Consider the following 22,798-nt stretch of genomic DNA (forward strand, 5'->3'; position numbering starts at 1 on the left):
TTGATGATGTCACTGAGATCAGTTTGCTGGCAGCACACGTGTGTCAAACTGCGAAATTCCAGCAGTTGAAAGAATCCGAGCGCTTTTATTTTGTAGCCCGATTGTGTGGCTTCCTGGAAAGTGGATTAACTTGACTCGGTGGGTGACGTCACCACTCGGGTCCGTTATAAACACCAGCGAGTTGTCGGCTCGCGACGCGACTTGACGTGGACTTGGCGAACTCGAGATTTGCGTTTTGACGGAAGCGCGCCACAAGCGCAAACCTTAAACTTCCGCTTGGGACGCGGCTGGACGACGCGTGACGGAAGACAGACGAAACTCGTTCTGTCCAACGGATGTGGGACTCCACAAACATGGTGGCTCGTCCACACGCTGACCGGAAGTCAGCCATGGCGGCGAAATGAAACAACTTTTGCCGCCACTTTTGATCCTGCTGATCGGCGCCGGCGGGGCGTTCACGGACGCCCGGACCCTGAACGCAACGCCGCCGCCCCGACACCATCTTGCAGGTACCGTACCGCGCACGCACCCGGCGTCACAAAGAGGAGCGGAACTAAGACTAGATCAGGTCAAGACTAGACACGTCACGTGCTATTATTATCAGTCAGGTAGGCAGGTCAGGTGTGTGTGTGTGTGTGCGCGCGCGCGCGTGTGTGTCTGTGCGTTCGTGCGTGCGTGCGTGCGTGTGTGTATGTGTGTGTGAGAGAGAGAGCCAATGTGTGTGTGTGTGTGTGTGTGTGTGTGTGTGTGTGTGTGTGTGAGAGAGAGAGAGCCAATGTGTGTGTGTGTGTGTGTGTGTGTTTGTGTGTGTGCCATAAGAGGTTTTCGTGTGCTGCAACAAAACGTGTGTGCGTGTGTGTGTGTTAATTAAGCGGTTTAAGTGTGTTACAACAACAAAACAGGTTGTTTGTGTGTGTGTGTATACAGTTGATATTAAAAGCCTTGTGTCTTTTAATGGATCGTGAGTCTGCTGAAAAATGATTAATTGAAATAATTTCCCTTTTATGCTAAGTGTAGTCTCTAAGGTTGTGTTCACAATTAACAGTTTATGTCAGACAATATTTTCAGAGACCGGCATTTAAGGTGTTGCGGAAATAATACAACAAAATAACATGGTATGAGCTGCATGAAAACTGGCGTTTTCGAAATATAATAACAATAAACACAAGGAGTGTATAATCTGGCCGCAACACTGATCGCGATGGTAATGTTTAATGTTTTCAAAATACGATACAATGCAAATTCAAAGTGCATGAAAATCACGACTCACCACAGCCCCGAGCTTGATTTTCTGCAACCAGACGGCCATCTCGTTGTAATAGGAGACAATGACACCTCAAGTGTGTGTTTTATGTCCAGCCTACTTCGTAATTTTGTTTTAGTCGCCGTTGCTGCAGAAAACCCCCACCTCGCACAGGTAGTAGCATGTCGGAAATAGCAACAGCGCTATTGTGGCAATCTCAGAATATTCAGCCATAACTTTAATCCAGTTGTCTCGAGCGTCCTTTTAAGGCCGCCGTCATTTGCGATCTCCAGCAGGTTTTTTACTTTTTTAAGTCTTTTTTTTTTTTAGCATAATCAGTCACGTGATGCAGAAGCGTGGTTTGACGCGTCAGGCATGACAGAGACGGATGTAACAGAGAATCCAGTAATTTTTCAAAATAAAACATCTTTCGTTTTCCGAAATAAATAAAACGGAATCAAGGCAAGTTCTCTCTATGCGGCCCGGCACGAAATGCCCTGCGGACCGGTACCGGTCCGCGAACCGGCGGTTGGGGACCCCTGGTTTCGAAGACTTCTGTTAGCCACTCTACTATCGTGTCAAAAGTGTGCCAACTGCGTGTGGGCGTTGTTATTGCTTTCAGGTAACGTGGAATGGCGGCGCCCCCTGCTGGGGAGGACTCAACCTTTTGTTCTGGTTGGTGGGCAGAGGCGGAGCCTGAAGGAGGCACTGCAGGTCAGTTTATTCAAGGCTATTCATGTTGATTTTATTTGACGTGTGTGTGTGTGTGTGTGTGTGTGTGTGTGTGTGTGTGTGCGCGAGAGGGAGGGGGGGAATTCTTGAGTGTTCTGGTTAGGTACTCCCTGATCTTCCTCATTTTCATCTTGGTCTTAATAAAATAACATAGCTATGAAGATGATGTCATACACTGTGAGTCACATGACCTTCTCCCAGAATGTTCCAGACGGAGGGTGTGAGGACGAACACATCTGAGATCACATCCTGTCGAAATCCCCCAAGATCCACACCCACACCCACACACACACACACACACACACGCATACAAGGGATGATGGGAGGCGGCATGTTCAGCATGTTCGCGGCGGTTGTTGTAGCAAATTGACTTCTGGCGTGATGTCATGACCTTGAAAATAATCCAATTCTAAGAAACAAACCTACTTCCTGTCATGCGCCTGTAACAGGAAGTAGTTTCACTTGAAAGAGGAAAAGCCACTGATTGCATAGCCACTGGGTGGACATTGGTCCGGTTTGGTTGTGGTCTGAGGGAATTCTGGTTCTGGTTGTTTGTGGGTGTCGTTATTTGTCACTTTGGTTGATTATTATTATTATTATTTATTTTTTTTATGATGCTGATTGGTTGTGGGTCTGGTTGATTAGAAGTCCTGGTTGGTTTTGGTCTTTGTTTTAGTTTTAGTTTTTCCTTGACAGAGATTTAAGATCAACAGATGTTGTTCATATTTGGCAACCGTGGGCATGTGAAGCCCTATCGGACTTTCCTGTGGTTAAGGTCTCTATAAATAAAAAAATTTAAAAAAGGACTTGACTTGATCCTGGTCCTTGTTGAGTGCGGTTGTTAAAGTCGCTAATCTTTTCAGGACGGTCACCCAGAGCATCTGCAGTGTGGCCTGAAGGTCCGAGGTGAGGTCCTTGTCCTGGACCTGCAGAAAAATCGGTGAGTGAGCGCAGATGGATCAACATCACTTTTCAACAAATTTGCACTGACGGCTGCGCTTCGACCTCAGCGACCTCCTGCCCAAAGCGCCAAACGTCTTCTTCTACCTGCCCAACGGCACTGGAATTTCCATGACGGACGAGCCCGTGGTGAGTCCCTGAACGCAGCTGACCATCTGACCGAGTGACAGACTGACCGCCCGACCTTCCGAAGATGGACTGCCTCGCTGAGCTGTTTGGTTTTGTCTCCGCAGACGCATTGTTATTACCACGGCAACGTAAGAGGATTCCCAAGCTCCAGAGTAGCAATCAGCACCTGCTCCGGTCTGCGGTGAGTTTTCGCAAAGTGGTTTACGGCGATCTCTGAGCCCTGAAGGATTAACAGATTTGCCCCAAGCATCAGCGCTTACACAATTCTTCATTGTTCTTCGACACGTGCGTTTTAGCATTTTCATGGAACAACCAATAACGCGGAGCTTGCACACGTCCTTCAGTGTTTGCTTGTCACAGTGTCAAGGCCTGCGGCGAAAGCCTTGCTGGCCCTGACCGATCACCACCGAGCATTTTGTCAAAAGGGGATGACATCGCCCATCAACCGTCTTCTTTCTCTTTAGCGGCGTGATCGGCGTCAACTCCACGTTGAGTTTGGAGGTTCAGCCGCAGGAGCTCCGCCCCCTGCGCCACAGCATTGCGGCGAGTGGCGAAGGGGGCGGGGCCAGCGGAGGAGGAGTTGAAGAAGAGGCGGGAGAAGATGGAGACCACCTGATCTTCTCCGGCGCTCACGTGGCCGACCGAGCTGCCGGGAGCTGCGGCGTTTTGCGCGGCCGCGGCGGCGCGCGCCACCATACCGTTGCGCACCCGCTACACAGGGTAAAGGGGGGGGGGGGCGACGTGACACGAAATGGCGGAATGAAACCAAGAAGAAAAGCCCTCTCCTGAACGTGCTTTGTGCGCAGATAAAAAGGGACATCCTGTCCGAGACCAAATACATCGAGCTGGTGTTGGTGGCGGACCACCAGGAGGTGAGCGGACGCTTGATTGACCGCCGCCCTTAGCATATTGTGACGACCAATCTCCTTGCCGTTTAGTTCTTGAATTACCAGAAGAACAACAAGACCATCATCTACCGCTTGCTGGATGTGGCCAATCAGGTGGACTGGGTGAGACCTTTGACCTTGCCATCACCATGACGACAACCCCCAGAGCCTTAAAAAAAAAACACCGTTGCACGTGTACGCGCGGGCGGCAGTATTACCGGCCGCTGAAGGTGCGCGTGGCGCTGACGGGTTTGGAGGTGTGGAGCGACCGGGACAAGATCCGCGTGGAGAAGAACCCCGGCGCCACGCTCAACAACTTCCTGCTGTGGCGGACCAGGGAGCTCCTGCCGCGCCTTCGCCACGACAACGCTCAGCTCGTCATGTACGGTTGCCGGAAGCCATGTTGACCTTCCCGCCGACCTTACCGCTTTCTCGTTGACCTTTGTGCCGCTTCCGGCGCAGGGGAAGCGCCTTGGACGGCACGACGGTGGGCATGGCGGCGCAGGCGTCCATGTGCTCCAGAGACCGCTCGGGAGGCGTCAACGTGGTGAGTGGTGCGGCCGGCTCATCGTCATCGTCGTCGTCGGTATCGGTATCGGTATCGGTATCGACGTCTGTAGCAACCCGCCGCTGTTGTGAGCAGGACCACCTGGTCAGCGTCCTGGGTGTGGCGTCCACGGTGGCTCACGAGCTGGGACACAATCTGGGGATGAGCCACGACAGCCCCGAACGGCGATGCCGCTGCGACAATCAACCCCGCGCGGGCGGCTGCATCATGGAACCCTCCACCGGGTCGGCACCCGCGCGGCTCGCCGCCCTCATTGGCGCAACCCCGACTTAAACCCGCAGACCGACGTCCCCGCGAATGTCCATTTGACTTGCTCTTGACGTGCGACTTACCTCCTGCCGACTTGCTTTTGGCTTCCGACTGACTTGCTGGACTGTTGACATCTCGGTGCCAATTTGCTGTGGACTTAATGCCCCCCCCCCCTCACCCACCACCGCAGGTTCCTGCCGGGTCAGCAGTTCAGCAGCTGCAGCGAGTCCGACCTGTCGGCCAGTCTTCTGCGAGGCGGCGGCATGTGCCTATTCAACGTGCCGGCGCCCGAGCGCCTCCTGGGCGGGCCACGCTGCGGCAACCTCTACGTGGAGCCCGGCGAGGAGTGCGACTGCGGCCTGCTGGAGGTACGCGCCCCCCGGCGGCTCGCGCGCCGCGGGCGAAGCTGGTACGTAACCGTGGCCTGTTGCGCTCCGATTGGTCAGGAATGCCGGGACCCCTGCTGTGATGCGGCCACGTGTCAGTTGCGCCCTGGCGCCCGCTGCTCGTCCGACGGCGTCTGCTGCCAGGACTGCCAGGTAGGCGCCGCCCCCTGCCCGAGCCCCCCCCCCCCCCTTCAAACATTTGGTCTGAATCTTAAAGATACCTTGACGTCCTCAGCTGCGGGCGGCAGGCTCCGTATGCCGGGAGCCCGTCGGTGAGTGCGACCTGCCCGAGTTCTGCACGGGCTCCTCCCCCTTCTGCCCGCCAAACGTCTACGTTCAGAATGGCGAGCCCTGCGAGGACGGCGCCGCCTACTGTTACGCCGGCTCTTGCGCCAGCATGCATGCGCAGTGCCGGACACTTTGGGGACCCAGTAAGTCACGCGAAGCTAACCACCCGGTAATGTGCCGTGAGAATTCTAACGGCGCTGTCGGCTGGTCAGACGCCACCGCCGCACCGGCCGTCTGCTTCTCGTCCGTCAACAAGCAAGGAAACAAATACGGAAACTGTGGACAGCTCGCCAACGGGTCCTACGTTGCCTGCGCACCCAAGTCAGTGTTTTTGTGTGTGTGTAACATGCATGCCCCCTGTTGTCGGCGGATCACTTCCCGCGTTTGTGGTTGCAGTGACGTGCAGTGCGGCAGAATCCAGTGCCAGGGCGGCCTGGAGCGCCCCCTGTTGGGCACCAACACCGAGATCCTGACCACCACCGTGCGCTTCGACCTCCGCAACCTGGTGTGCCGCGGGACCGTCTTCCACCTGGGGGACGATGTGTCCGACCCCGCCTCCGTGGCCCAGGGCACCGCCTGCGGACCCGGCAAGGTCAGGCCCAAGCTCGCCCCTGACCTCTGACCTGTTAACTGTTTATCCAAATACATTAAGGCGGCTGGACCAAAAGCGCAAGGTTTGCGCAGCTGGCTCAAATTCGAAAAAAATCAAGTGCTTATAATTGTGAGAATTTCCACCGTCTAAAAATCTCTATGCAGTCTTGAACTATTACGTCGGTGTTGTTGTGTGGCCATGCTCGCAACTGAAAATGCGCACGTCAAAATATTTTTCAGTCAGGAAAAGAGCCCTGGACGACACTCATGATCACGTAATCGAAAAGAAAGGAAAGGCTGAAACATTTGGTGCGTCATAAATTCATTGTCCGGCACTTTGTGGTGTGAGCACTTTGGCCACCTAGGCGCAGTGTAATATGATGGTGTGTGTGTGTGTGTGTTCTTGTACTCATCACATTGTGAGGACCGGCATGAGTTTTTAGCCAGCAGAGTGAGGACATTTTGACGAAGTGGGGACATTTTGGCCGGTCCTCACTTTGACACCCTCTAAATTGTGTGTGTTTGTGCGCGTATGGCTCCAAACTCCAAAGCTTTCAGATGTCCCGATGAATGATTTTGTCTTTCATTTCTTTCGTGCCCTTCCGGTCACGACAAGGGGATTTGTAGCAACCATCTTGCTCCACTGCATCCAAAAAGAGTGGCATTGTATTTCCAGGCGTGCTTGGACCACAAATGTCAGGACGTTTCCGTCTTCGGCGTGGACGATTGCCACAGGAAGTGCAACGGTCACGGCGTGAGTGGCCCGCCGCTCACACGCCCGCCGCCCGTCGTCGCGCCGACAGCTCAGCTCTTCCCGTCTTTCAGATCTGCAACAGCAACGACAATTGTCACTGCCGACCGGGATGGGCGCCGCCCGACTGCGCCTACGCCGGACGCGGGGGTAGCGTGGACAGCGGACCGGCGAGCGCTGCCACAGGTACACGCAAGCACTCGTAAAAAAGTACACGCAAATAAAACACAAATCACACTTGAAGTGTATTTTGTGTGTACGTGCGCATAGGGTCTGATCCGGTCCTGGTGGCCCTGCTGGTGCTCTTCCTCGTCATCCTGCCGGCGCTGCTCCTCTTCCTCGCTCTACGCTTTCCTCGCCTCCGTCGCGCGTGTTTCGCTTTGGGAGGCGGCAAACTCTCTCCCAAATCCTCACACAACCGGTAAACCCGCAGTGTGTGCGCGTATGCGTACGTATGGATTCGTGAACACGTGCGACCGTTGTCCAGGACTCCGGCGACAGAGCGCTCTTCGGACCGCAACGTGGAGCAAATTCTTCCGCTGAGGTTTGAGACCAACGTGTCATCATCACCACTGTCGGACATCCCCGGAACGCCGCCGCTCAAGGAGGTAAGTGAAACCGAACCCCCCACGCCCCAAAAAAAAAAACATGACGACTTGACCACGTGAGAACACGTGGACGGCGCACGTCTGTCACTCTGCTACTTCCTGTTTTCTCTCCAATCAGCTTGCCAACAGGCCTGCTCCTCCCACTAAGCCACTCCCCCCCGCCCCCCCACTAAATCCCCCGCCGCAGGTAAACGGGCATGACCACTTCCTGTCTGTGTCACGCCATCTTCTCGCTAGGCTGTCGCGTGTTGTCATGGCTTCGCGACTGCTCTAGAGTGTGCTGGTGTGCCGACTGTTGTCGAGTGTTCTCATGCCTTTTCTGGGGAACCTGAGAATGCTCCAGAATGTTGCGTAGCGTGCTCGAATGTGTCTTATAGGGTAGGGACATTGTGTCAAATGTGTAGAATGTTTCCCCCGATGTTGTACTTTGTTCGAGAATCAATTGTCAAACGTTAGAGCGCCCTGAAATACTGCACAGAATGTTGCAATGTTCCAAAAGGCCAAATAAAAGCTTCTAGAATTTAGTCACAATCGAGTCTGTAAAATGTTGTCGTGTTTTAAAATGCTGTGGAATGTAGTGTCTTTATAGATTTTTTTTTTTTTTTTTTTGGTAGTGCTTGAATGTTCCAGGGTCCATGTACACATGCTCTAGAACAGGGGTGGGCAAACTTTTTGGCTAGGGGGCCGCATTGACTTTTAAAATTCGACAGAAGGGCCAGGTCAGCACGAGCTATGGTACATTAAAAAAAATGCATTTGTTGACGGTCCATATTAAACATCAACAGAACAAAAGCATGAAAGTACTGCATTAATATACTTTTAAAAAATGACAACAGTGTTGTTGATGACCTATTTTAGCTTGTGCATTGTTGCAGATGGGTTGTGATCAGACCAGTAGAAGTAGAGGTTCGACCCTAAGTGTTCTGCAACTTCAAGTCAATGCGCCACCTGGCGGTGAAATGCCTGTCATTACAAGTCCAATTGAAATTAATGCAATCATTCACATTGAACCTTAATTTTGGACCAATCTTTGGCGGGCCGGATTAAAAGGACCAACGGGCCGGATTCGGCCCGTGGGCCGTAGTTTGCCCACCCCTGCTCTAGAATGTTGTAGAAATCTAGTGCGGTGTGTTGAAAGTAGTTTTGTGTCTTGTTCCAGTCGCGAGTTGCAAAGTGTTGTCACGTGTGCGGCCCGGCTGCCCTAAAATTTCAGCTCATTTGTTGTTGTGACTTCAGCGATCGGAATGTCGTCCGGCTCCGCCCACCAAGCCTCTTCCACCCGCCCCTCCTGCCAGAGGTGTTCAGGTAGGAACCGTTGTCTGGACAGGAGGCACGCTGGCCATTCATTGATTGGCTGGAGAGGGAAAATGTTGATTGGCGCTCCACAAACAATGAGTGGCTTTCATAGTGATTTGCTGTAATCTGAGGCTTGGCCAGGCGGCCTCGCTGCCGTTCAAATCTCGAATCGACGCAAAATCTGCTCCAACGTAATGGGCTGCTCATGAAAACGGAGGTCAAACGAGTGTTGAGTCCTTTCGGGCCCTTTATTTATTTATTTGTATATTGATTTGTATTTATTTATTTATTATATATTTTTTATTTTTTATTTTTTCCCCTTCAAGCTATGCTTAAGGCCACTAGGGGGAGCCTCATGAAAACCTGGACTCACCCGCACTCACCCATTTTTAATATGCTTCTGTGTATACTTAATATTTATGAACTTTTTGTCCTCCACTTTTTAATTTTGCTGCTGTAAATTGGGAATTTCTCCATTGTGAGACAAATAAAGGTTCTCTTATCTCATGATGTTGTTGCAAAAACCAGAGACCTACGTGGCAGCCATATTGAAGTCAAACAATAGCAGACGATTCTATATTTAAAAAAAAAAATGTATGGGTGTCTTTATGTCTATGAATGGAATTATTCTGAAAAGGAGCCCTAATCTTCGCTACTTAACACGCATGTCAGCATGAGCACGTTTCCTGACTTTCCACTCTTTGTCCTTACCTTCGCTAATGTTCAGCTGCTAGCGAGCCGACCGGCTCCACCCACTAAGCCCCTCCCCCCTGACCCAGTCTCACCCGATCAGGTACGCGCACGCCTCTTGGCATTTTGCGCTCATGTGGGGACGCCCTACGCGCGTGATCATGTCCCACAAATTCTCTCGTTAGGGTTCACGTCCGCCCAAACCAGCGGTACCCAAAAAGCCGTCAGTTCTTCCGCCTCGCCCCCATCTGACCGTTGCGACGACGGCCTCGTCTAACAGGTTGGAACCGCCGCAATTCCGCAGTTTTTTGCCCAATCGGAAGTCATCAGAGGTTTTTTGCCTGTCTGATGACTTGTGTTCTTATTTTCCAGCCGTGGCGGTCGTCATCCTCCATCGCGTCCCACAATTCCGCCAAGACCAGAGCCACGGTGACAGGACAGTGCCCCCCACTGGTGGTGGTTATGCATTGCAGTGCCTTCTTGCCAAAGCAGGAACCGCTTCTCATTGGCTGTCTGCAGGAAGCCACGCCCCTTTACAGCCATGCCTTAGCAGGAGGTCACTTGACTGACGAATCGAAGACAAAATATCAAGTCCATTTTTTGTTTTTTGTCGGAAAAGAAATATCAAATGGGGAAAAAAACAATGGCGGGAGTGATGTCACGTCTGCAGGAAGTGATGTCACTGACTCTTCTGTCACTTTCTGTTGCTGCTTGACCAAATAAAAGTAATCGAACCCTAAATCCGTCATGTTTGCTGTCTCGAGGGGGGGGACTCCCCGAGACAGGAAGTGGCAATGGTGTGGTAAAGAGGCGGCGCAGAAGTGAAACAAGAACTTTGAAGGCATCACCCTATCGTCTGCCTCGCCCCCTTCTGAAGACCAAGCGACAGGAAGCGGTAGAGGGCCTTCCTGTTCCTCGTCACTCACTACCTTCACGATGGCCGTCGCGCTCGTCTTGCTGCTCGTCGCCATCGCGATGGACGCCGTCGGGACGGACGCCACTTTGCCGCTCCACGCGCACTCTTCCTTCCCCTTTAGTGAGTCCTCATCCTTCTTCTTCCACTTCCTGTGCGGCTGATTGGACCTCGGTCACATGACACGCGCTCTGTGATTTGTAACCGTGGCAACACTGACCGACACGATGACGATTGCTGAGGTGGTCACTCGGCGTTGTCATGCAGACCCTCGCAGTCTTGTCCGTCGAGCTGTCAATCAAACTGTCAACGTGTCATCCGTCTGGCCAGAGCTCAGACCACTTCCTGTATGAAGCGTCACATCTGAGCTCAGACAGGAAGTGCGCATGAAGTCCGTGCGCATGGAAACTGTTTTTGTGCTCAGACTCTCCCGACAGGCCACTCGTGCGCTTCTCCCTCCCCGACACCCACAACTTCTCCACGCTGCTGCTGAGCGACGACCACGACACGCTCTACGTGGGCGCGCGCGATGCTGTGCTCTCGTTGAACGTGAGCGCCGGCGACGTCCTGACCCTGAAGAAGAAGGTGAACAGACGCGGTCGGCGCCCGCCGCTCTGTCCCGACGGCGCCTGACCGTGACGTGTCTAACCCCCTTCCGCAGGTGTCCTGGCGTCCGACGGACTCCGACGTGGACGTCTGTCGGAGCAAAGGGAAGAACGCCACGGTAACCTTTGACCTCTGTGAGACTTTTCATGTGTTTCCGCAATGGGTAGAAGACTATGTGTGTGTGTGTGTGTGTGCGTGTAGATGGAGTGTGGAAACTTTGTGGGGGTGTTGCAGCACCTGAACGCCTCGCACGTGTATGCCTGTGGCAGCTTCGCCTTCAACCCACGCGACGCCTTCCTGGTGAGCGCAGGCGTCGGCCTTAATGCTGATGACGTTCTTGTACTGTTTGAAGACTCCTCCCCCCCCCCCCGCAGGACGCCGACACCTTGGCCATGACCCGCCTGCCAGCTGCCCGAGGTCGCTGCCCCTTCAGCCCGTGGCAAAGGAGCGCCGCCCTCGTCGCAGGTCGGCAACCACGCCGCCGCTCGCCGGATTCAGGTGCATAAGCCCCGCCTCCTGACTGACTTTGTGCGGGGCGCAGACGGCGAATTGTTCACCGCCGTAATGGCCGACTTCAAGGGAGTCACGCCACTCATCGCGCGACACTTCAGCAAAGGCGGGCGTCCAGACGTCAGCCAGGAGTTGTCGCCCATCCTACTGGAAGGTGGGTGACGCTGCACGCGCACGCCCTCCCCTAGAATGGCCGTCACCCTCACTTCCTGTGTGCAGAGGCGGACTTTGTGGGCTCTGCACTGGACGCCGCCCAAAGGAAGGTCCTCTTCTTCTTTAACGAAGTGGCCAAGGAGTTCAACGTCCGGGACGAGCAGCACGTGGCGCGCGTGGCCAGCGTCTGCCAGGTGCTCCGGGACTCGCGCCAAGGACACTCACATTAGCATGTAGCATGTAGCATGTAGCGAAGCACACAGCAAAACATGACCCATTGGCATACCAAAGAGTCAACGGGCTCACGCTAACTAAACACCCCGCCTTGTGGCCCGGCAGGATGACGTGGGCGGCGTCCAGATCCTGCAGAAAAAGTGGACGTCGCTGGTGAAGACCACGCTCCGCTGCCTGCCGCCTTTCGCCGTCCTGCGCGACATCGTCGCCCTCCCCCCGCCGCCGGAGGATGGCGAAAGCGCCCACACGCTCTTCTACGCCATCTTCAGCTCGCAGTGGTGCGCAACGAACATTACCTTGTCCTACTGTTACAAATAGTGACAGTAAAAAAAAAAATCCATCGATGTCAACGAGTACTGTGTGCTCACTTGCCTTAATCCGGAGAACAAAGACTGTCCTTAAGCCGTCTATCACGGATGCCACTCACTCCACTTCCCGTCGCTGTCGCAGGTCCCTCCGTCCCGAGTCGGCAGTGTGCGCCTTCCGGCTGGCGTCCCTCAGGGAGGCGTTCGCCGGCCCCTACAGGCACTTTGATGCTCACACTCACCTGTGGAGCCCCCTGCAGGCCAAAAGCTCCGACTTCGGGCAGGTTAGTCTGTCACCCATGAACGAAATGACCGCACTTTTCGCCATCATGCCTCGGTGACTCAGCAATTTAGTTGACTACATCAAAATCCCCATGTGCAGAGATTTGGGAATTAATGACTCTCAATCTATGATTAATTGATCAATCAATTAATCAACTCTCAATTAATTCTGACTCTCAATCAATGATTAATTGATTAATCAATTAATCAACTCTCAATTAATTCTGACTCTCAATCAATGATTAATTGATTAATCAATTAATCTACTCTCAATTAATTCTGACTCTCAATGATAAATTGATTAATCAATTAATCAAGTCTCAATTAATTCTGACTCTCAATCAATGACTCCCAACACAAAAAGTTACTTTGTCGGACTCCATTGGCAATACGAACCATGATTCGGTTCATTGTTTCAATCCTAGTCCACAATACAAAAATCCCGATGTACTAATCAGCGAGTTGTGAATGTGTGAATGCTACTCAACACAGCAGCTTGTTTATTTAGACTCCATTCGCTAATGCGTATTTACCGAAACATGTACCTGGCGACAGGGAATGAGTAAATGATTCCGAACGCAATCATTCACTCATCGCCGAGTCCCCGATCGTTTTTGACGGCGCTATCTCGCTCCCCGATGTCAAAATCCTTCTGGTAAGTGCCGAATGATTGTGCGTATGTGCAACCCAGTGTGGCCTGGAGGGGGCCTCGCATAGCAAACTGGAGGAGGTGAAGCGCACTTTCCTGACAGATGGCCATGTGGATCCGGAGCAAAGCCGCCCCCTGCTGGTCTCCACCCGCCACCGCTACAGTCGTGTGGCGGTCATGAGCGTGCGCGCGGCTGACGGTTGGAGTTACCAGCTTCTCTTCCTCCTCACCGGTGAGCCTCAAAGACACGCGCTTGCAAGTCATTTACATCGCCCGTCAAAGTGGTTTTTTTACTCTCTTGGTTTTTCAAAGACACCCGGTCACGGCCGATGTGTTTCTGCAAACGTGAAACTTGAAACATGAAAGCGATGTGATGTCAGTTGAGTGTGTTTGCGTTTCTAGAAAATGGAATCCTGCACAAAGTGTTTTTGTCTTTGCGGGGTCCGCGGGTCATTGAGGAGATTGCGGTGCTGGAGCGCGGCGACCACGTTACGGCCTTGGCGCTGTCGGCCTCCAAGGTAAAGCGGAGGTTAGACGTCATCCGGCCCGTTAGACGTCTTTGCTGAATGCGTCCGTGGCATTTATCAGGGCGTGGCTTTCGTCGGCTCGTGGGGCGGCGTCACCGCCGTGCCGGTGGCTCGATGCTCCGCCCACCCCTCGTGCGGACGCTGCCTATTGGCCAGAGACCCTCTTTGCGGCTGGAGCCGAAGCAGGAAGCTGTGCGCCCGTTTGGACCAGGAACCGGGACAGGAAGAATGCATGTACGGACCACGCTGTCATCCCGGCATCATTATTGCTCATGTTTTGATCACTCATAATCATGTATTGATCACATAATCATCACGTACTGGGTGGCCTAGCGGTGTCAGAGGCACGAGGTCAGGTTCACACGGAGGAATTTTTCAAATTTGAAGAGTGTTTATCTTCAGTATGACAGAGACCTTCCGCACAGAGAACATCTCCATCGTTAGGGGATTACGGTTAAGGATTTGAGGGTTAGGATTAGGGTAATGAGGGTTTGCTGTAGAGTTGGTGTTCGGGTTAGGGCATTAGGGTTAGGGTTGGGGGGGTAGGCTTTGGGTGGGGGTTTGTGTAAAGGTTAGGTTAGGATTTGGGTTTGGGTAAGGGTTAGGGGATTAGGGTTGGGAAGGTGTTGGGGGTTAGGAATAGGGGTGAGGATTAGGTTTAAGGGTCAATGTGAAGGGGGCGGGGGGAGGGTTCGGGTGAGGGGTTGGAGTTAGGGTGAAGGTTAGGGGGTTAGGGTTAGGGGTTAAGTTTAGTGGTTGGGGTTAGGGTTAGAGGCTGGGGTTAGGGTTTGGGGTCGGGTTAGGGGATTAGGGTTGGGAAAGGGGTGGGGGTTAGGAATAGGGGTGAGGGTGAGGTTTAAGGGTTAATGTTAAGGGGTTGGGGGTAGGGTTCGGGTTAGGGGTTGGAGTTAAGGTGAAGGTTAGGGGGTTAGGGCTAGGGGTTACGTTTAGTGGTTGGGTTTAGGGTTAGGTTAAAGGTTAGTGTTGGAGTTAGGGGTTAGCGTTAGGGTTAAAGTTAGGGGTTAGGGTTGGCGTTTGACTCAGCATGACTTAGATTTGCTCTTGATTTTACTGCTTGGTGCTTTCTACCGCCTTATTACTTATTACTTATTACTGATTCGTCTTACTGTTTATTGTATATGTTAAATCGCTCCATGTACAGCACTTTGTATGCAGCGATGGCTGTTTGAAAGTGCTCTATAAATACTGTTGACTTGACTTGACTTGACTAGGGTTAGAGGCTGGGGTTAGGGTTTGGGGTCGGGTTAGGGGTTTGGGTAAGGGGGTTAGGGGTTGGGTTTATTGGTTAGGGTTAGGGTTAGAGTTTGGGTTACCTCCCGATGGAATCTTTTCACTGGCATATATTGATGACACATATTGATGATGTACAGCCTGTCTTGAAATGAGCTCACGTTGTTCACATTCTGTTGATGTACCAAGAGCATTTTGAACATTTTGTGCTGATCAGGGTTCAACTCCTGGAGGGTGGTGACGTGGCGAAGGCATGTCATGGAGAAGGCGGCAACCCCCCTGTCAAAAGTGAGACATCGAGTTGTGAACTCTGACGGCGTGTGCCGTTTGACATGTGGCATCTGGTGTGCGGTGTGTGATGACTGCCTGGTGACGTGTAACACGAAATGTGGCATGAGATGATCCATGTCCGACCGTGGAGTGTGGCGTGTGTGACATGATATCTGACGTGACTGATGTCTGGCATGTGTTGTGTGGCGCATGCAGATGTGGTGGCGGGTGTCAATGAAGTCGTCAGGCTCCGGTGCAAAAAACCTTGGGAGTCGTGCACGCTGAAGTGGACGTCCTTGCGATTCCAAGACCTCCCACCGCAACTGTTCATCCGATCGGGTGACGGCAGCCTCACCTTCTTGGTCAACGCAGACACGCCGGACGTATACCACTGTCAAGCAGAAGAGGACGGCTACACGGAAACGGTCGCCAGCTACAAAGTCATTGCGTCGGCCCGACCGCGCTCCATGCGCCATGGCGCCGGCGCGGAGGACGACTGGACCATTGGGGTGGGGTCCTCATCTTCGCCGCCACAGGTGCTCTGTGAAAGGCGGAGCTACGAGGGAAGAATGGCAGGGGTGGCCCTGGTGCTGACCACCTGCATCTGTTTCCTGATGTCAGCCGCAATCCTGGCATGTGTCCGCAGGAAGTCCGCCAATTGTCATGAGGGTACATCATACACCCAGGGTGACAAAAACCATGACAAAGTTTCAGAGCCGAGGGTGGAGCTACGACAACTCCCTGACTAGCGACACTTAACCGACACGCCAGCTTAGCTTGGTTTATTTTAGCTCATTTTAGCTTGTCAACATTAGCATTGTGAATCCGAACGTGAAATTCATTTGAAATGATGAAATTTGTCACTAATGGCCGTCATTAAATCACCTGTGAAACACATCGTCTACTTCCTTTTACAGTAACCAAATCCAAAGAGCAAATTACAAAAAAAAATTGTGTATTTTTATGTATAACAATTTACCATGCCATTGTGTTTTGTACATTTGAAAAAAAATACAATTAAAAAAAAAGTTATGCGAATGACGGGAAATGTTTGTGGTGCCTTCAGCGTCTGTAGGAACTACGTATTGCAATCCATTTTCAAATTTGACTTCGTGTTTGGCTCGACGTCTATTGAACAGGTTTTAGGGCCTGTCGTACGAACAAAACGACTGATTATTTATGGATTGTTACTCAGAATATTGTGACACTTGACACGGTAATGTGTAGTGGTGTGATAGATGTTCTCTGTACAGTTTTTACAGGTGCCTACAAACGCATCATCTCAATCTCCGTGGTTTGGTCTCACTATCAAATCGACTTGACTAGGCATTTTACTAACATCCAATTATTTAACTTATTTAGAATATTAGGCAGTGGAGTGTCTCGAGTGCCGTTGAACGTCCACCGAGCAGCAGGTGAGATTGTTTTTGTTGGGTTTTTGGGGACGTCGCGTCACTTGTCTTACTTCCTGCTTTCCTTCTCGCCAAACGTGACGCATTCACCGAAACTCGTTTTAAACTTGTCCACTTTGATACGTTTTACTGTTTTGTGGGACAACGACAAGAAGTCTTGCGGGGCGACAGCTGACCACTGAAACAGGACACATTTGTGCGCAATTCGGATTATTTCACGCCATGTGAAATTTACGCGTTTGGCGGACGGACGACTTGTCAACAAGCCTTTGCGTGTCAAAAATTGGCCCCTAAATGTTTACATACTGTACATCTACTACCCACAAAAAGTTTGGGATATTTTTGTGTTCTGGTGATATTTATATAAAAAGTTCACGCTACAGTGATGTCATATTAAAAAGTAATATGAAAGTAGGACATTTAAGTAGAAGGATGCACTGACGATTTCCTCATCCCAAACAAATCAGTGAAACAAAAATGAAAGGTAAATGGTGAAGTAAGTTTACAAAGTCCCAAATGAAACATTTTATGTCCCAAGTAGTTACGCAAAATACATTGAAGAATGAAAAAAAAACCCGTCTTAAATTCGACAAACTAATCGTTTTCCCGAAGTGAAATCCCGAAGAGCGACAAACCCCGAAGTGTGACGTCACACACCTCTTAAGACAACAATAGGGCTCACTATGGAAAATGTACACAGCCGGTCAGAAATCGATTCGGAAAGCGACATTTTACACAGATCTTGGGGATGTTTGAAGAGTTGGAGGAAGATGAGGTTGTTGGCTAGATGTATACTGGACCATACATATATGAGCCGGATGCTCAGGAGGTCAGTCTGAGTGTTAGGAAGTGGACACAAACCATTTTCACAGCGCGGCGGGCATCAAATGGCACCACAGATGACATTGCACATATTAACGGCCAGGTAAATGTTCTCGCTGTATTATGCGAACAACAAATTTCCAGTCATTACCAGGACTGAGGACTTCAGTCCTGGTAATTTGCCACATCGCATGTTGTGGTCCAAGCGGGTCGTATTGGAAATGACCACTTGCCTTTGTCGTGTAAAACCCCCTCAAACGCGCTTGTTTCAAAGCCGGTTGGCTTCTACAAAAATGTGTGTCCTTCTGTGGCAGAATGGCAACATCTTCGTCCGTCACGAGCGTCGGCGGCATGCTGATCGTCACGCAGGTCATCCCGCAAGATGTCGGAGACACAAAATCCATGCCGCTACGCCCCGCGGATGCGGCTCCGCCCACCGATGAGCAGGCCACGCCCCCCGCGCTTCCCACCAAGAAGGACGCTGGCTTCGCCGATTACCAGCGAGGGGAGATCCCCGGCCTTGGGGTGAGGTCGTGCGTCCCCACAATGCCTCCGGATGCTGCGCCACGCAAGCGCTTGATGTTTGTGTGTGAACGCGTTTGCAGGTCGTCCAGCTGGTCATCGGGTCGCTGTGCGTTCTCTTCAGCCTGACGGCCATCTCACGGTTCCTGCTTGCGCACGTGGCGTTTTGCCTCTGCGTCTGGGTGAGTTGAGTGCCGACGTGATGTGTGTGATGGGTGCACTATTGTTTTTAATTTAGGCGCAAAATCCAAAGTTTGACCCAGAAGTCGTGACGCATCACTTGCCTTGCAACGCGATATTTGTCATGCGACGTACGATGTGACGTGTTTCGCGTAATGTCGTCATTTCAAGTGTTTGATTAGCGCCCTCTGCTGTCCCTCCAGTTTCTGGTGTCTGGTTGGCTGTCATTGGCGGCTCACAGGAAGCCCTCCATTAGGCTGGTGAGTCTCCTTTTGATGACATCACGCTGATCCCGTCGTTCCCGTTGTCAGCCCTTTTTGTTGCGTCATGCAGATCTGGGCGTGTCTGTGGTCCAACGTCATCAGCGTCCTGCTGAGCCTGGCAGGCTTTGCCTACCTGAGCTGGCTGCTAGCAACCAGTTGGTCGTCTAGGCACGTCTGCGGCGAGCAGTTATTCGACGATCCCTCAGCATGGGGACACTGTGTCGGAAATCTGAGATTATTGAATGTAAGTTTGTCAGTAGACGAGCCGCTGCATTGTTCAAGGAAGTTGCTCACCGAGTGGCCTCTCATCGTTACACGGTACTTACTTGACTGAGTGCTCATCGGACTCTAGAATTCCACTTACGGCAGAATGCAGCACGTGTTTATGCTCAGCTGGGTCTTGTTTTGGTGGAAGTGGAAAAAAGGTAGCCGTAAACGGGATATCCGAAAGCAGGGCTTCCAGCTACCAGAAGCTCACCAAGGGGGGGGTGTCAGTAGCTCTTATGGCATGAAATCACATCACTGTCAAGGGGCTTACTTTGATGCTATTGACACAGTATAGTTACCTGCACTCAAAGACTTGGAAGGTGACACTGTGAAACTCTTTTTCCGAAAATAAGGACAACCTAAAATGACTGCCACGACACATTGGGGTGTAAAATAAAAGTGTGCCTTTTCCTCTCAAAATCTCGGGCTGAATTTGTGGCCCCCTAAGGGACTGGCGGCGCAACATGGCACACTTGTATCGTGCCATCTTTCACACCAAAATGGATGTTTGCAGCTACCAAAGGAGACGAGGCCCACTCGCTCGTGTTTAAAAAAAAATGGAATTTTTTTTCCAGCGTGTGCTTCAGGGCCTGCGCGGCCTCATCATGGCTCTGCTGTTCATGGAGGCCGGCGTCTGTCTGATGATTTGCGTCCGCGTCACCAAAGAAATCAGGACGCGCTTCCACTACGCGCCCATCATGGTAAGACGGCACCCGTCGTCTTCTTCCAATCGCCGATCGCCATGTCTCACGTTTGACTCTTGCCAGGTGGGGAACGGAGGAAGCTGCTCTGGCGGGAATGAAGAGGCCTAGCTCGATTCAACGCAACCTTGTGACAGCGTCATAATTTCAATCAATCAATCAATTGGGTCATAATTTTTTTTTAATTTGATATACAACACAATGAGAGGAGTAACAGAAGAGCATCATAACATTTTTTCCCCACGATATAATAGGGTAGTAGTGACATTATAGCCTTTGTGTGTGTGGGGGTGGGGGGGGTTGTACTGTGATTTTTTTTTTTTATATTGTGGCTCATTAGCGAGCTAAATTAAGAATGCGTTATCATTTTATCCCCCATGAGCCTTTGCTTGAAATCGATGCACAACTCTGAGATGTACCAGTGCCTACACAAAAAGAAAGTTGGTTGCATTTTCTTTGACAAATTATTTAGCCTCAAGTAGACATACGAGCAAGCCAAATTGAACACTGCCGACATGTTCACCACATGAGTTAGGACGCTTCATGCAAACTAGCTTCACGTCACTCACCGGAAGTCGTGCAACTCGCACGGATAATTCGTTTCTTGACTTCACATCTTGCTTGCGTTTGGTTAGTTAGCGTGTAGTGTTAACTGCATGGGGGGAAATTGCACCTTCCTGCATTTGATATCAACCAAAATCAATAAAGTGGCAACAAATGTCCCGGTCTGTTTGGTTCTTTAATGACAAGTGGAGTGCATGTGACTTGGCAAACTTATGAAAGTCACACATGCAAAAATGTCGAAGATATTGATGGACAGATACAACACAAGAACTATCAGTAAAATGTTTGGACACAGTTCCTCATCCTAATGTGTGTCCAACTTTTTGACTGGTAATGAAATACACACGCATACGTTCCATGTACTTGTAGTCTTATGTTTGCCAAGACTGGGGCCCAAACTGCGCTCAGTCGAACATTTGAAGACAGGCTCTTCACATTAAAAGCTTTGTGTGCTATTGTGGTTCGATATGCCCGCTACGGGCAACCTCAAAAACTTTTTGCTTAACTTTTCCTCTTTTTTGGACAATCAAGCTGCCTCTCGATGCAAGAGAGCCTGGCCGTACAGACGTCATCGCTACGCCACCCCGAACGGCTCACCTTTATTGTGAAATTTGACACCGGATGTAGGAGAAGTGTTTGTCACTGTCGTCGGTGCGGAAACTTTTCTTCTTGCACTCACTGGCGTCGGTTTCTCAATTTTGACTTTACCGTGAAATCCAATTTGCAAGAAGCGAAACGTGCGCCGAACGAATGCGTTCGTTGCTAGAGTTCGTCTGTTTAGCATTAGCGAGCTAGCTTCTGATTACCCGCCCTCCCCCTATAAGGACACATTGGACAAGTTGCAATCAGGATTGGTTGGTCGCTACTGCTACGTGTAAACTGCATTACAAGTACGTGATTGGCGGTGCTTGTTTGTTTCCGACAGAGGAGCAAGTGATCGCGTGGTGTGTGGCGATGGAGGTATTGCGGAGGGTAATAGTATGGACGTGCATGGATGGGGCGCCGCCGCAGATGGTTCCCTTCCTCCGGGTGCGTGTCGCCTTTCCTCTCTTGGCTGGCTTGGCGCCCATCCTGACCCGGACACGGTCTCCGCCCTCAGAGCGTGACGGGCAGCTTGGGCTCTGGCGACCAGGCGAGCATCCGTTGGCGGCTGGACCAGAACCGCCTGCTGCTTTCCCGAGACCCAACCGGCATCCTCCTCCAGGTAGCGACCACTTGCAGTTACCTGATTATTATTATTAATTCGGGTATGGGTGCGGGGAGAATTCATGGATCTGATTGACAGTTTACCAGACCGTGATCGCTTTTTGCTTGTCAGAGGCCGGCCTATTGTCCCATCAAACACCTGTCCGTCAAAGAGGCGGCCTCTGTCCCATTGGACATTCAGCAGAGGGGAGTGGACGTGGGCGTGGCCATCATCCTAGAGTCTGCCGATCAAAGTGTGTTGCTGACTCGACGAGCAAAACACCTGCGAATATTTCCCAATATTTGGGTGTTACCAGGTAAGATCTCTGTCGCCCTCTTGTCCATGGCCACACCTTTTTTTCCCTCCTTAAGGGCCACGCCCACTTTCTCTCACGCCGTGCCTTTCTCCCACAGGCGGCCATCTTGAACCGGATGAGACGGTACGTTTTCCCGGATTTGTCAGCTGCTTGGCAACATGCCAGTATGTGCATGTGTGTCAAGGTTCGGACAGTTACCGATCAGTAACAAAATAATTAAAACAACAAATGTAGCTTCTCGAGGCGGGTCTGCGGGAGCTGAAGGAGGAAACGGGATTGGCTGTGGAAGCGGAACAATTCCCAAGTGCGAAGTTTCTGGGTGTGTGGGAGGTGAGAGCAGGACAGTGTATGCACGTTTGTCGATCAAATCCAAGTAATCAGACAATCACTGGTGCGTGTCAGTCAGTGTACCCCCTTATGCTGAGCAGAGGACCTCCCCAACGGCACCACCTCGTGGTCTACGTGCTGCTCCGCTCGGCCCACACGCACTTGCAGCTCCAGGTAATCCTAATTTGGGCTGCAACTATTATTTGATCCAGACAATCTATCAATTATTGCTTTTTAATGAAAAGATGAATTTTGAAAAAAAAAAGAAACAACAGAAAATCAATCTGCTTTGAAGGAGAACTACAGAAAATGCAGATTTAGTTTACTTTTAAGGTTTGGAGCAATTTGAAGTTAATATGTCAAATGGATTATCATAATGGTTGTCGATTAATTTGTCAATTCATGTTTGTGTTAGTTGCAGCCCTGACACTAACCTTAGCTAGCATGCTAACCTGGCGTTGACTGAACATTGGAGCGTTATTGATGATGCGTGTCAATGATGTCATCAGGAGTGTCTGCGCCCCTCCCCCGCTGAGGTGAGCGCTTGTCTGTGGGCTGACGCCCGGCTGGCCGGCGCCTCAGTGGCCGCCGTGGATGGGCAGGACTGTTCAGCAGCTGAAACAGACGAGCCAGAAGGCCTTCCTGCCTCCATCAGGTATGGTGCTCGCGACCCCTGATGGGGTGACAAGCACGTGACCCTTGACCTGTGTCACCTCTCAGTGTGTCCGAGGTGTCCCCTGATGGCGGACTGAAGAACGGCGCCCTGCCCGTCTGTGTCCTCTTGCGCCGCGCGCCGCCCAGGGGGCCTGACGTGGAGCGAGTCAGCGCAGGGACCAAGTTTGCCCTTAACCTTTGGCTCAAGACGCTCCGACCCAGCACAACACTATTTCACTCATGATATCATTAGACATGTATGAGTCCCAAACCCCCCCCCCCCCCCACTTGCCATTGTGTAAATGTATCTGTGTATTGTGGACTTTCTTCACTTGTCACAATGTTCCTAAATACAAGTTTAATTGAGTTGTCAAAATATCTATTAACCTTTACATGACTTTGTGCTTCTTGACTTTCAATGTATTTGATTTAAAATGTATGTCTGCAATGTTTCATGTCCTTCTACAATCAGACACGGACAGACTCACAGACAAACAAGCACAACA

The 22,798-nt window shown here is 51.3% G+C and overlaps 4 protein-coding genes across 10 annotated transcripts; all 4 read left to right on the forward strand.

The window, feature by feature from the left end:
• The first annotated feature begins 118 nt into the window (after positions 1 to 118).
• On the forward strand, positions 119 to 10,119 carry adam15 (ADAM metallopeptidase domain 15). Of its 4 annotated transcripts, XM_052065627.1 has the most exons (25): positions 119 to 509; positions 1,866 to 1,957; positions 2,839 to 2,915; positions 2,986 to 3,064; positions 3,169 to 3,245; positions 3,529 to 3,784; positions 3,871 to 3,936; positions 4,003 to 4,074; positions 4,164 to 4,333; positions 4,414 to 4,498; positions 4,595 to 4,743; positions 4,959 to 5,136; positions 5,215 to 5,307; positions 5,390 to 5,585; positions 5,655 to 5,763; positions 5,839 to 6,034; positions 6,710 to 6,787; positions 6,859 to 6,970; positions 7,055 to 7,205; positions 7,272 to 7,392; positions 7,511 to 7,579; positions 8,629 to 8,697; positions 9,416 to 9,481; positions 9,564 to 9,658; positions 9,751 to 10,119. In XM_052065627.1, the coding sequence occupies exons 1-25, from the start codon at positions 401 to 403 to the stop codon at positions 9,809 to 9,811; spliced, it is 2,826 nt and encodes a 941-aa protein (XP_051921587.1). In that variant the 5' UTR covers positions 119 to 400; the 3' UTR covers positions 9,812 to 10,119. The 4 variants fall into 4 exon arrangements, with proteins under 4 accessions (XP_051921587.1, XP_051921588.1, XP_051921589.1 ...); XM_052065628.1 differs by lacking the exon at positions 7,511 to 7,579 and having other exon boundaries at positions 120 to 509; XM_052065629.1 differs by lacking the exons at positions 7,511 to 7,579; positions 8,629 to 8,697 and having other exon boundaries at positions 120 to 509.
• Positions 10,120 to 10,262: 143 nt separating this feature from the next.
• On the forward strand, positions 10,263 to 15,973 carry LOC127600819 (semaphorin-4A-like). Of its 3 annotated transcripts, XM_052065640.1 has the most exons (15): positions 10,265 to 10,414; positions 10,716 to 10,876; positions 10,953 to 11,015; positions 11,099 to 11,197; positions 11,272 to 11,362; positions 11,439 to 11,561; positions 11,627 to 11,754; positions 11,900 to 12,072; positions 12,245 to 12,383; positions 13,073 to 13,262; positions 13,433 to 13,548; positions 13,619 to 13,791; positions 15,026 to 15,096; positions 15,295 to 15,614; positions 15,700 to 15,973. In XM_052065640.1, the coding sequence occupies exons 1-15, from the start codon at positions 10,315 to 10,317 to the stop codon at positions 15,835 to 15,837; spliced, it is 2,085 nt and encodes a 694-aa protein (XP_051921600.1). In that variant the 5' UTR covers positions 10,265 to 10,314; the 3' UTR covers positions 15,838 to 15,973. The 3 variants fall into 3 exon arrangements, with proteins under 3 accessions (XP_051921601.1, XP_051921600.1, XP_051921599.1); XM_052065639.1 differs by having other exon boundaries at positions 10,266 to 10,414; positions 15,295 to 15,973; XM_052065641.1 differs by lacking the exons at positions 15,026 to 15,096; positions 15,700 to 15,973 and having other exon boundaries at positions 10,263 to 10,414; positions 15,295 to 15,466.
• Positions 15,974 to 16,180: 207 nt separating this feature from the next.
• On the forward strand, positions 16,181 to 19,967 carry LOC127600842 (uncharacterized). 2 transcript variants are annotated; one of them, XM_052065682.1, is made up of 7 exons: positions 16,181 to 16,493; positions 17,627 to 17,837; positions 17,918 to 18,016; positions 18,218 to 18,274; positions 18,348 to 18,521; positions 19,120 to 19,245; positions 19,312 to 19,967. In XM_052065682.1, exons 2-7 carry the CDS (start codon positions 17,628 to 17,630, stop codon positions 19,354 to 19,356), a joined length of 711 nt encoding a protein of 236 aa, XP_051921642.1. In that variant the 5' UTR covers positions 16,181 to 16,493; position 17,627; the 3' UTR covers positions 19,357 to 19,967. The 2 variants fall into 2 exon arrangements, with proteins under 2 accessions (XP_051921642.1, XP_051921643.1); XM_052065683.1 differs by lacking the exon at positions 16,181 to 16,493 and adding an exon at positions 16,535 to 16,686.
• A 263-nt stretch (positions 19,968 to 20,230) lies between these two features.
• nudt17 (nudix (nucleoside diphosphate linked moiety X)-type motif 17) lies at positions 20,231 to 22,740 on the forward strand. The gene is made up of 9 exons (XM_052065669.1): positions 20,231 to 20,492; positions 20,735 to 20,838; positions 20,909 to 21,013; positions 21,128 to 21,311; positions 21,409 to 21,434; positions 21,546 to 21,641; positions 21,714 to 21,812; positions 22,148 to 22,293; positions 22,359 to 22,740. The coding sequence occupies exons 1-9, from the start codon at positions 20,351 to 20,353 to the stop codon at positions 22,534 to 22,536; spliced, it is 1,080 nt and encodes a 359-aa protein (XP_051921629.1). The 5' UTR covers positions 20,231 to 20,350; the 3' UTR covers positions 22,537 to 22,740.
• Positions 22,741 to 22,798: the final 58 nt, after the last annotated feature.

This window comes from Hippocampus zosterae, chromosome 5 (genome assembly GCF_025434085.1).
Source record: "Hippocampus zosterae strain Florida chromosome 5, ASM2543408v3, whole genome shotgun sequence".
Lineage (NCBI taxonomy): Eukaryota > Metazoa > Chordata > Actinopteri > Syngnathiformes > Syngnathidae > Hippocampus > Hippocampus zosterae.

Excerpts from the sequence above, each read along its gene's own strand:
- adam15 (XM_052065627.1), top strand. The coding sequence starts at position 401 with ATGAAACAACTTTTGCCGCCACTTTTGATCCTGCTGATCGGCGCCGGC. Across the intron at positions 2,916-2,985 it reads CTGGACCTGCAGAAAAATCG|CGACCTCCTGCCCAAAGCGC; the intron begins GTGAGTGAGCGC and ends CTTCGACCTCAG. Across the intron at positions 3,785-3,870 it reads TTGCGCACCCGCTACACAGG|ATAAAAAGGGACATCCTGTC; the intron begins GTAAAGGGGGGG and ends CTTTGTGCGCAG.
- LOC127600819 (XM_052065639.1), top strand. The coding sequence starts at position 10,315 with ATGGCCGTCGCGCTCGTCTTGCTGCTCGTCGCCATCGCGATGGACGCC. Across the intron at positions 11,363-11,438 it reads GAGCGCCGCCCTCGTCGCAG|ACGGCGAATTGTTCACCGCC; the intron begins GTCGGCAACCAC and ends TGCGGGGCGCAG. Across the intron at positions 15,097-15,294 it reads CGGCAACCCCCCTGTCAAAA|ATGTGGTGGCGGGTGTCAAT; the intron begins GTGAGACATCGA and ends TGGCGCATGCAG.
- LOC127600842 (XM_052065682.1), top strand. The coding sequence starts at position 17,628 with ATGGCAACATCTTCGTCCGTCACGAGCGTCGGCGGCATGCTGATCGTC. Across the intron at positions 18,017-18,217 it reads CGTTTTGCCTCTGCGTCTGG|TTTCTGGTGTCTGGTTGGCT; the intron begins GTGAGTTGAGTG and ends CTGTCCCTCCAG. Across the intron at positions 18,275-18,347 it reads GGAAGCCCTCCATTAGGCTG|ATCTGGGCGTGTCTGTGGTC; the intron begins GTGAGTCTCCTT and ends TGCGTCATGCAG.
- nudt17 (XM_052065669.1), top strand. The coding sequence starts at position 20,351 with ATGCAAGAGAGCCTGGCCGTACAGACGTCATCGCTACGCCACCCCGAA. Across the intron at positions 20,839-20,908 it reads AGATGGTTCCCTTCCTCCGG|AGCGTGACGGGCAGCTTGGG; the intron begins GTGCGTGTCGCC and ends CTCCGCCCTCAG. Across the intron at positions 21,312-21,408 it reads CAATATTTGGGTGTTACCAG|GCGGCCATCTTGAACCGGAT; the intron begins GTAAGATCTCTG and ends TTTCTCCCACAG.